Raw genomic sequence first — 12049 nt, 5'->3', positions numbered from 1 at the left:
TAAAGCAAAAAAATATTTCAATGTTTTTATTTCAAGTATTTACAATATTTTTTTTTTAAATCATCCTTTGAATAGCACCACATTGAATTTGGCATGAATGAGGAGTTTAGTTTGGGGGAGATGTTGTCGATGCACACATTAGAAGCAACAACAACAACAACAACAGAAAAAAGACACCTCACATTTTGCTTGTGACCTACACATGCCTTTATAATGGATTCTGCAGTCTACAAAAAGCTGGCTGTGGTTAATGAAATGAAATGAAACGATCCAACACGGATGTTATGTCGTTCTCACCATGCACAGTCGTCCAGAATCGTATCCGACAATATTCACGGCTCTTAATTAAGAAGAGTTTGTTGAAGCACGAGGCGGTCGCTCTGCGGATGGAAGCTCCAGGGGCCAGAGCCGATCGACGAGCGAGAGGACGTTCTCACCCGGCGCTCATCTTATTCTCTGCTGACGAACTGCACGGGAGCAAAGAAAGAACGGGTGCGTTGACCAGGGGACAGGGACCTGGCTTCACTCCGACTCCCGCAAAGAGACAATGAGAGCGGCTCTGGGATGCGGCGGAATGGGAGTGGGAATGGGAAAGTGACGCTATCGCACCAGCATTGACAAAGATCCCAAAAGGAACGTTGCCACGCTGGTTGCATGCACGTCTGTGAAGAATCGAGACGGTTTTGGAAGCGATGGGATCCTACTTTTTAATAGAGAGGTGTTCCTAATAAAGTGGAACATCCCAAGAAGCCCAAACTGGCCCAGGGTGGCATTCTAATGACAAATGATTTGAATGGTGTATGGATTTAGTCCTTGCAAGGTTTCATCCAAGGTTTGTAATTTTCCCTAAATTAAACAAGTATTATATCTGTCCACAGTACTTTGTGCATGCTATTTGAGAGTTTTGACAATGGGGCTCATGTTTAAGTGAGGAGCACGTTCCAGATACTCACGCATGTCATTGTTCCGGGTGACGGCCATGGCGGCGCGGGCGCGGGGCCCCTGCTGGGTGAAGTGGTAGCCAAACTTGAGGATGCTCGAGTTGTTCTCCAACATGCTGGCGATCTCCATCTCCACCGAGTCTCCCAGCTTCTGCCTCTGTAGCGCGGCACGCAGGCAAGAGGCCGTTGCATCATCCGTCATTTTGCTCCTTCTGGACTTTTCAGTATCACTTTGCAAAAGTCTTGTATAATATACGCAAAGATCAACGTATAACTACAAAGACACTCTGTTGTTAGCTATTCTTATCATAAAACACCCACTGTTGCACGGTATCGTTGTTTAATACCGTATTTACTTCAATATCAAATTGACAATTTTACTCTTCTACCACCAGAGGGAGCAATAGTCTATCATAACCTACTCAACACAAGAACGTCAAGTTTGTACACAACTTCCACCCATTATCTCTCAAAGCCGCTCCGTTTTGTAAGAGCTAGTCCGTGGTGTTTCCATATTTAGCCCCATCATGACAAATATCAAATGTTAATGAACAACAGCAGAATATCTGACCTGGTTGTCGATCTTGAGCTCCACCAGGGTTGCGTTGCTGGTCATGGCCTTGACGACGGCCTTCATGCCCTCGGCCGTGATGAAGTTGGACTCGATGTTGAGGCTCTGCAGGCTGGTGTTCTCCTGCAGCATCTCAGCGCACGACTGCACGTGGAGCACACACATTCACTCCGTCTGCCCTTCACATATCCACGCGGCGGTGGTCATTTCTCATTCTGAAGGTGTTTCGACTCACGTAGGCCACGGGGTCGTTGCTCCGGGTCGCGGCGATGCTCAGGAACTCCACGTGAGAGTTTCCCTTCATGGCCTCGAAGATCTCCTTTAGCGTCGGGATGGGAATGTCCTGTCGCCGCAACAAGAAGGACGGCGACCGGTCAATAACGTAACGATATCAAAGAATCTGAACTTGGAGTATAGTTTCCAGGACTAATGTGGGGGGAAAAAAAGTGATTATTGTCTGTGACAATCTGAGTCTGGATTTAGTTTATCCAATTTAATAAGATAGACAGTGACTGCGTTATAGACATAGCACACACTAGTACAGCGCTCATCAGTTCATCTTTTGCAAACTTCACTTGTAGAGATGTAAGGTGAGAGGGAAGAGGTGCACTTTTTCTTTTCTTTTGCAAATAGCGTATGTAGATATTTTATACAGTTGTGCAAATGTATTTGATATATACGGCGGTCAGCCACAATATTAAAAGCACCACTATAACCACTAGTATTGTGTAGCTCCCGCTCGTTCCGTCAAAACAGCTCTGACCCGTGGAGGCATGGACTCCACCAGACCTCTGAAGGTGTCCTGTGGTATCTGCACCAAGACGTTAAGCAGCAGATCCTTTAAGTCCTGGAAGTTATGAGGTGGGGTTTGATGTTCCAGCACATCCCACAGATGCTCCATCGGATTGAGATCCCGGGAATTTGGAGGCCAAGTCAACACCTTGAACACTTTGTCATGTTCCTCAAACCATTCCTGAACATATTTTGTAGTGTGGCAGGACCCATTATCCTGCTGAAAGAGGCCACTGCCATCAGGGAATACCGTTGCCATGGAGGGGTGAACTTGGTCTACGTGTCAAAGTAACATCCACATGAATGCCAGGACCCAAGGTTTCCCAGAACATCACGCTGCCTCCGCCAGCTTGCCTTCTTCCCACAGTGCATCCTGGTGCCATCTCTTCCCCAGGTAAACAACACACATGCACCCGCCCATCCACATGATGGAGAAGAAAACATGATTCATCAGACCAGAACACCTTCTTCCATTGCTCCATGGTCCAGTTCTGATGCTGACGTGTCCATTGTAGGTGCTTTGGGTGGTGGACAGGGGTCAGCATGGACACTCTGAGCGCTCCCATACACATCAAGCTGTGATGCACTATGTGTTCTGACACCTTTCTATCAGAGCGGCATTAACTGTTTCAACAATTTGTGCTACAGTAGTTCCTCTGTGGGATCGAACCAGACGGGCTAGACTTCGCTCCCCATGTGCATCAATGAGCCTTGGGCGTCCATGACCCTGTCGCCGGTTCACCGGTTGTCCTTTCTTGTATCACTTTTGGTAGGTACTAACCACTGCATAACAGGAACAGCCCACAACACCTTTCGTTTTGGAAATGCTCTGACCCAGTCGTCTGGCATCACAATGTGCTCCTTGTCAAAGTGGCTCAGATCCTTACGCTTGACCATTTTTCCTGCTTCCAACACATCAACTTCAACAACTGACTGTTCACGTGCTGCCTAATATATCCCACCCCTTGACAGGTGTTTCTACCTACTCCAGAATGTGAATTTTTGATACAGATGTTTATTGTTAATTGCCATTTTTCTGTTAATTCTTAGATTTATTTTGTTATAGGTTTTTGTAATTTTTACATTTATTATATATTGCCATTTTTTTTTATTCTTTATTTTTATAATTGTTTTATTATTATTGCCTATTGTTTTTATGTGAGCTGCTGTAACCCTGATAACATCCATGTCACCTTTATGTTGTTGAGGTTGACCTCGGTCAGGCTGCTGTCGTTGTTGTGGATTCTCTCCAGCGTCTCCTCCACGTTGGTGGTGTTTGGAGGTTCCTCCGGGAAGATCTTGAACGGATCTGCTTTTACGACGCCTGCAGGAGTCACAGGGTCAGAGCTAAAAAGGTCCAGTTTCAGATCTTCACATGATTATAATCATTAAATAAATACAGTTAAAACCAGGGAGAGTTAAAGAATGAATATTTCCCAGATAGGCGTCACACCACTCCTGTGTATTCCAATTTGTGATAACATCCTTAATTTATTGGGATGTTTGATTATTGATAATTGATATAATAATTATAATTAATGAATCATTGTAATCACTGTAGAATGACAATAAGGTCTGAAGAAAGCCCAAAATAAAAAATAATAAATGTTGTCTTCTGCACGTTACAGAGTACCCATGTTTATCTTGTTTTTTTTATTATATATATATATTTTCTTCATATCTGATTGGACATTTGCTGATATTTGGCGTCATAAATAAACATTTGATTTGGTGCTGTTGTTATTATGTGCGAGTGTTGCAGACGTACTGTTGATGCCCTCCGTGTTGGCGATGGTGCCCGTGGTGCCCAGGGCGTCGTAGTACTGCTTGTTGCTCATCAGGGTGTACATTCCTAGGATAGCTGCAGACACGGGAGTGGGACAGAGAAACATTTCAAGATTCAAGAGGTTTATTGGTCACATACATAAACATACGATCATACGTACAGTTTATGCAGTGAAAGGTCACTGCAACGCACCCGGAGATTATGCACAAAATTAGCATTCCAGCACATTGTTGTTTGCAAATGTAAATTCACCAACTTTCAAAGTTGTATCGTCATATGCTTGACATTAAAGTAAGTGTCGTTAAGGGAAAAAATATATCAATAGTATCAGAAGGTTGCAGTCGGTGGGAAAATGGGTACGCAAGATTTGTGAAACAAATGGGACATATAAAAATGTAAAAATGTATTAAAAACAAATGAACTAATAAAGTGAGAGTGGGAGCTCATACTTCTGATGGCCTGATGCCTCTGTACCGTTTGACAGACGGTAAAAGGGAGAACAAGCCTGGTTCTGGTTCTGATGAAAGAGGCTTAAACAACCGCCACCCCAACCCCACCCCCACCCGCTGGCAGTGTGCTTCTGCAGTTCCTTGAAAACAAACATGTGTGAGTCTGCCGGTCCAGATAAGGAAGCTGTCGCCCCTTAGAACCAGGGAGAGAAAGACCCCAATCTACAGTCTAACTTGTTTGTATATATACTGTATGTGTGTGTGTGTGTGTGTGTGTGTGTGTGTGTGTGTGTGTGTGTGTGTGTGTGTGTGTGTGTGTGTGTGTGTGTGTGTGTGTGTGTGTGTGTGTGTGTGTGTGTGTGTGTGTGTGAGAAGGGACGCACACCTCAAAGCAGTGAGGGGCTTTTGTCATCGAAAGTTGTTTTTTCTGAGCTGTGTCAAAGGACCAGAGGTGAAAGGTCCGTTTTGCCTCATTTACTCTGGGCCGTTGTGTGGGACAGAACTGGTAGAACTTCATAATTCGGTGTTTGATGGTCAGTGGGATATTTTGGACGTGGAAGACACATCCTCTTCCTGTTGCTGCCCCAGGGAGCGGTGCCTTGAATCCAAACTATGTGTGTGTGTGAGCTCAGCTGAGCAGGCCTATCCCTAATGTTACCCAGGCGCATCAAACACTGTTATTATTTAGATGTTGGTCCCTGTGACATGAAATCATCAATCAAAGTTGTTGTATCTATGTCTTTGATCAATTCAGTAAGAATACTGAATTTAACAAACCCGCATCCCAAGTCTTTTTTTTTTTTTCTAAATCCCGACCAACTTTGCTGCCAATCACGTTTCTCAGAACTGCGAAAGAAAATGTTTTTTACTTAAAAAATAAAAATGTTAAATTCAACGCTGACATTTTCTTGAAAAGCTCAATGTAAAACCTTTCCTGCAATTAAAAAAATAAAAATAAAATAAAAAGTGATTCAAAAATATTTTTTCATTCTTGGATGAAAAAAAAAAAAAAGAGTCCAAGGAAAAATCTCACCTCGTTCGATAGATAATCCTTCATTGAACGAGGAGCAACATTATAACTGGAAGACTAAAGCCCTTTTAGGGTCGACTGGTTGCTGTTGCTCCCGTCGCTGTCCAGCAGGGGACAGACATTCCAGCGTCCGGTTCCAGGGCCGATCAAGCTCCCTCCCGTCCAAACCGTGTCACACACCAACTGCAGCGCTGTGACACCCGCCCACGCGCCCTCCGCCCCAAACCCCTCCATCCCGGCTTCCCAGCAGCAGTCCCCTGACCCGGAGCGGGGAGCCGTGGACGGGGGGAGGGGCTCGGAGAGGAAGCCGGGAAGAGAGAGAGAGAGAGAGAGAGAGAGAGAGAGAGAGAGAGAGAGAGAGAGAGAGAGAGAGACAGCTGCCTGCAAAACATGCTAACGTCATCCCACGCAGCCCTGAGAATAACCCGCGGTGCAAAGCACACTCCCAGTGAAATCGAGCGTCCACAAATAGCTCGGGCATTAATGCAATGAATAATAATAATGAAATAAAAACAGAAGCTAACTACGTCCCTGCGCGGTGACCCTCAATCTCTCTCTCTCTAACCCTTTGGCCCACGGAGCCGGGCGACCGGCGGCTATTATTACGGACTCGCCCGCCCCGTCCCAGCCGCCCCCCTCTTCTTAGCATGTTTGCCAAAATGCCCCCTAACAAAAGAGTGACAGTGGCTAACCGAGGTCTGATCCTACCCTGGACCCTCTCCAGGGTTAAAACGGAGGTTGATTCGTCGGGACACGCAGAGCGCCGCTCCCCAACTCCCTGTGGGACCAACGGACTGACGCTCGATAAATAAGTTCCTAATAAGACTCATTCTGACTGTCTTTTTTTTTTTTTTTTATCACATTTCCTGATTTGATCCTTATGTTCTCCTGTATACGGGAAAAGTCCCAAATAATAAAGGTTGTTTTGACTGAGTCCAGTTTAGGCCCGGGACTTCATATATGGAAAACATGGCGTCAAGTGACAAATAAATCCTTTTGGGTCCCGTCCCTAACCACACCTCACCGTTCCGACAACGGGTTTCAAAACACTAAAATCCGTTAAAACAGCTTCTACGTTCCACTTGCACCTCCCAGCGCCTCCAAATAACACTTTGGTCCGTGTTTTAAGAACCAGCATATTTTCACACGCAAAAAAAAACAAAACCTGTCTATCTGCAAACACAGGAGGTTCCTGTCGTTCGTCTTAAATGGATAAAGTCTCCCTCCACCCGGCTCACCCTCACCCCCCCTCCTATCTCCCCCCGCTAGTGACCCCCGCCCTTCTTTTTCGTGGCCTGCGTCCAGACTTGTGTATTTCGTTGCTGCTGAGCGTGGGGAATTGGAAACCCACCATGCCATGCTCCACATCGCATGCCTGGCCGTGTCTGTTAGCGTGAGATTTGGGGCGGGGGCGGTGGGTGGGTGTGGGGTGGAGGGCGATATGAAAGAAAACAATATGAAGTCGACAATGTGGGGTAAGACGAACTAGGTCCTCATTATGATGGTATGATGTGGGTCAGTCGGCGCCGCGGCGGTGATACATCAGGGAGGCGCAGCGCTCTGCCAGACGTCAGCGCGTCACGATGGGAACGTTGGAATCCGCCGCTCGGGCCACGTGACCAGAACACCGCGACGTGATTGGCTCACAGCGCGGAGGGCCGACTACAGCTGACATCATGGGAAGTGGAAACACGGGATCACCATGTCTCCATCACAATAACAACATGAGGTAACAAGCCCGGCTTTAATGACGGAACGGACGCGGGGGAGGTCGCCCCTGGCTGCGCACTAAGATACATTTACTAAATGTCGTTTAAGGAGTTTTCTTTCAGTTTACTTCGCTGTGTGTTGTTGTCTGTGTCCAGTGTATTACTGGTGTATTAGACGGATGTGGTCATCATCATCATCATCATCATCACTATCATCGTCATCGTCATCATCATCATCACCCTTCATCACAATGAAAACATCCTTGAGACAATGTGTGAATGAAGTCAGAATTATAACATAGTCAAGTATAGATATTTGTGCATTTATTCTGTCCGTCCTAAAATCACGAATAGTAGCAGACATCGGATCAGCATATTTAATATGCATATAAGTAGATGTGCTTAAATTCATGCCTGTATATTTTTATTGCTTTATATTAATATTATTGATAATTAATTAATAGTAATATTAATTTTATTTATATATATACACACACACACACACACATATATATAAACATACACACCCACATACATATATATACACACATATATACAAATATATATACGTATATACAGTGGGGCAAAAAAGTATTTAGTCAGCCACCAATTGTGCAAGTTCTCCCACTTAAAAAGATGAGAGAGGCCTGTTATTTTCATCATAGGTTCACCTCAACTATGAGAGACAAAATGAGAAAAAAAAATCCATAAAATCACATTGTCTGATTTTTAAAGAATTTATTTGCAAATTATGGTGGAAAATAAGTATTTGGTCAATAACAAAAGTTCATCTCAATACTTTGTTATATACCCTTTGTTTGCAATGACAGAGGTCAAACGTTTTCTGTAAGTATTCACAAGGTTTTCACACACTGTTACTGGTATTTTGGCCCATTCCTCCATGCAGATCTCCTCTAGAGCAGTGATGTTTTGGGGCTGTCGCTGGGCAACACGGACTTTCAACTCCCTCCAAAGATTTTCTATGGGGTTGAGATCTGGAGACTGGCTAGACCACTCCAGGACCTTGAAATGCTTCTTACGAAGCCACTCCTTCGTTGCCCGGGCGGTGTGTTTGGGATCATTGTCATGCTGAAAGACCCAGCCACGTTTCATCTTCAATGCCCTTGCTGATGGAAGGAGATTTTCACTCAAAATCTCACGATACATGGCCCCATTCATTCTTTCCTTTACACGGATCAGTCGTCCTGGTCCCTTTGCAGACAACAGCCCCAAAGCATGATGTTTCCACCCCCATGCTTCACAGTAGGTATGGTGTTCTTTGGATGCCATTCAGTTTTCTTTCTCCTCCAAACACGACCAGTTGAGTTTTTACCAAAAAGTTCTATTTTGGTTTCATCTGACCATATGACATTCTCCCAATCCTCTTCTGGATCATCCAAATGCTCTCTAGCAAACTTCAGACGGGCCTGGACATGTACTGGCTTAAGCAGGGGGACACGTCTGGCACTGCAGGATTTGAGTCCCTGGCAGCGTAGTGTGTTACTGATGGTAGCCTTTGTTACTTTGGTCCCAGCTCTCTGCAGCTCATTCACTAGGTCCCCCCGTGTGGTTCTGGGATGTTTGCTCACCGTTCTTGTGATCATTTTGACCCCACGGGGTGAGATCTTGCGTGGAGCCCCAGATCGAGGGAGATTATCAGTGGTCTTGTATGTCTTCCATTTTATTGCAGATTCAGTCTTCCCAGCCTGGTGCAGGTCTACAATTTTGTTTCTGGTGTCCTTTGACAGCTCTTTGGTCTTGGCCATAGTAGAGTTTGGAGTGTGACTGTTTGAGGTTGTGGACAGGTGTCTTTTATACTGATAACGAGTTCAAACAGGTGTCATTAATACAGGTAACGAGTGGAGGACAGAGGAGCCTCTTAAAGAAAAAGTTACAGGTCTGTGAAAGCCAGAAATCTTGCTTGTTTGTAGGTGACCAAATACTTATTTTACCGAGGAATTTACCAATTAATTCATTAAAAATCCTTCAATGTGATTTCCTGGATTCTTCCCCCATTCTGTCTCTCATAGTCGAAGTGTACCTATGATGAAAATTACAGGCCTCTCTCTTCTTTTTAAGTGGGAGAACTTGTACAATTGGTGGCTGACTAAATACGTTTTTGCCCCACTGTATATATATATATTTATCCTTTTTTTTTTTGGCAGATATTTTATTTTTGTTTTTTATTTATTTATTTTTCTTGTGTATATTCTTTTCTGGTTTTGGTCATATTTTTATTTTTATTTTGTATTTTTCTTTCTTCCTACTTTTCATCCCTTGCACTTGTGACTAAACGATGACCACCGTTATCGATCACCTCGCTGGGTGTGATCAGAAGCCTGGAACGTCGCCCCTGCGTCGCTCGCTCACCTGCGTCGCTCGCTCACCTGCGATGTCGCACATCTCGGCGTCGGTGGCGTTCTTCAGCGCCTCCTCCAGCTCCGGCTCCAGCGTGATCTGCTCCGTCTCCGGGATCTTCCCCGTGGCCTTGGAAATAAACGTCTTCCCTGGGAAGGATGGATGGAGCACTTTTAGATGACCAAAATTAAATATACAGGACCATGAGTATTTTTCTTCAGCCTGAGTCGTATTCCTCCAGATGATGTTGATTCTCTGTTCTCCGAAGCACATTTGCCTCTGTTCTGGTAAAAGCTTTGTTCATATCATATTTCCTAAAACACTAGTAAACCAGACCTTACCATGGATTTGTGAGCTAACTCTATTAAGGGTCATTTTCCACTGTGGCCCACGGTGCGCTGCTCTCCTTTGTGTATTGTTGTGGAGCTCCATAAAAACACAACTTTAGGTCTCGAGAATTCAGGGGGGAAAAAAGCATCCAATGTCTGGTGCTGATTACTGATGGAACGTCTTCCGTCGCGTCAGACTTTTTTTTTTTTACAATGAAATAATCCCACGGTACCGTACCACGATCCTGTCCCACTGGAAACGTCAGAAACACGTTGAGATGTGATTATTATTAGGGCCTACTAACAGCGGTGCATGACTCCCAAACCGTTTGTTCGTCACAAACAACTCTTTTAAGTGAGTCGGGAGTCGGGAGTCACTCCCGACTAAAGAGTGGAGAAAGGACTGAAGGGAAACTGGAAGTCCTTCCTCGCTCGCGGTGCATCAAACCAAGCGAACCAGATGAACAAAGAATATGAAAATCGAACCACCCTTTTTACTGAGTGACTCGTCAAAGACCGAATCTCAAAAAGTAATCAAACCTTTCATCACTACAAATAGTCGCCGCTTTCAGAGTGAAACTTGTCCTGGTGAACGCAGAGCTGCTACTCCGGCTGAAACTGATGAATGAGTGCAGCCTTTCGATTTTGACCTTGCAACACAAAAGCCAGTTTCCACCGTTTTATTTCCTTTCATTTATTTTTTTGAGTGGAATTAGAATTTTTCACGGCACGGCGGCCAAAAAAAAAAACCCCACCGCGTTAGGAGAACCATCGACACCCCCGCCTGGGTTCGTTTCCGGGCATGCGTGTGCCCCGGGGGAGTGTAATGGAAAAGGACGCCGTGCCACACGGTGCAGACCGCTGAGGCGTGGAAATCGCACACAGACCTGGAGGTGGAGGCGAGGGATCCTGTGCAGCGGGGCGTCGCGCGGCCCCGGTGCTCTGCAGCTATCCTGCAAAGCCCAGCTCACATGCCTGGAGGGCACGGGAACGGGGCAGTTCATGGTGGTGTGTGAGGGCCTGTCAGACTGGGAGGCCTAAAGTAATTATTCCATACTGTACATAATGGGCATGGCTGGACATGATCCTGAACTAATTTTTATAACAGAAGTCTTTAAAAATCCTTGAGAGGCTCCCGAAACTGAATGGAAAGAGGCGAGAGATTTCAATGCCATGGGCTAATATCCATAGTTACACCCTGTGACATCCAGACGAGCACTAATAAGAAATTGCATTTACTATTTCACACGTGCACGTGGAGTAATGTGCGCCAACCAAATAATGAACGCCGTTTTAGCGGCTGTTTCGGAACTATATTTTTGTCGGGAGTTGAGGTCGAATCGTGCCGACCCGCCACCTTTCTTTTCCCCGGTGAAGGGCACCAGGTCCTCCCGGTCCTCGTGCTCCAGCGCCGACTTCTCCAGGTGATCCATCAGAGCGTCGCGGTCGTACGGCCCCGTCGGGCTCTTCTTGGTCTGGTCGCGCTGGCGAAATCCGGCCGGGAGCATGGCATTCTGGGACGGAGGGGGAGAGGGAGAGAGAGAGAGAGAGAGAGAGAGAGAGGGGTACACGTCAAACCACGTGTAGCGACTAAAAAATTGCAGATAAACCCTCGATGTGTGGCGTGATAATGTTGTAACACAATCTTAATTTAACATTTATAGGTTGTTTTCCCCCTCGGCCTCGTTGTTAAAACAAACCGCAGTGTCCTCCATTTGCATTTCGTAGATGTGTTTTTTTTTGGGTAACAGTCCATAACCGATTCTAAAGCCAGCGGCGGCAGAGGCCTCGACACGGTGGACACACAAAACGGTCAAAACGGTTTGACCACCCAGGTGAAAAACTTTACTTTCAGGTCACTGCTCCACTCCAGCAGCGGGCTTCCATGAGCCGAGTTGGCCCCAAATGCTATTATGCACCCCACCCCCTCCAAAAAAAAAAGGAATTACCGCGAGACCAATTATAAGGCTGCTCTGCCGTGACATGACACAAGCAGGCTAATCCTCTAGACGTTTGGTAAAAAAGAAAAAGATTTATCTTTGGTTATGTTGTGCACAATTTATCTGCATGAATTCGTAGAGCAC

At 45.6% G+C, this 12049-nt stretch overlaps 1 protein-coding gene across 2 annotated transcripts in view; it reads right to left on the bottom strand.

Moving 5' to 3' along the window:
• The window catches only part of tmod4 (tropomodulin 4 (muscle)), a 19724-nt gene continuing 7675 nt past the window's right edge, over positions 1-12049 (bottom strand). For both annotated transcript variants that reach the window (XM_080006127.1, XM_080006128.1), the window contains exons 3-10: positions 11323-11479; positions 9666-9785; positions 4073-4165; positions 3498-3628; positions 1748-1855; positions 1513-1656; positions 954-1098; positions 1-467 (exon numbers count right to left, since the gene is read on the bottom strand). In XM_080006127.1, the coding sequence (XP_079862253.1) occupies positions 445-467; positions 954-1098; positions 1513-1656; positions 1748-1855; positions 3498-3628; positions 4073-4165; positions 9666-9785; positions 11323-11479 (921 nt within the window). In that variant the 3' untranslated portion in view covers positions 1-444. The remainder of the gene's footprint in view (positions 468-953; positions 1099-1512; positions 1657-1747; positions 1856-3497; positions 3629-4072; positions 4166-9665; positions 9786-11322; positions 11480-12049) is intronic.

The sequence above is a fragment of the Zeus faber genome (assembly GCF_960531495.2).
Source record: "Zeus faber genome assembly, chromosome: 8".
Taxonomy (NCBI): Eukaryota; Metazoa; Chordata; class Actinopteri; order Zeiformes; family Zeidae; genus Zeus; species Zeus faber.
Note: the sequence above shows the minus strand (reverse complement) of the source record. Positions and strands in the feature narration are given on the sequence as shown.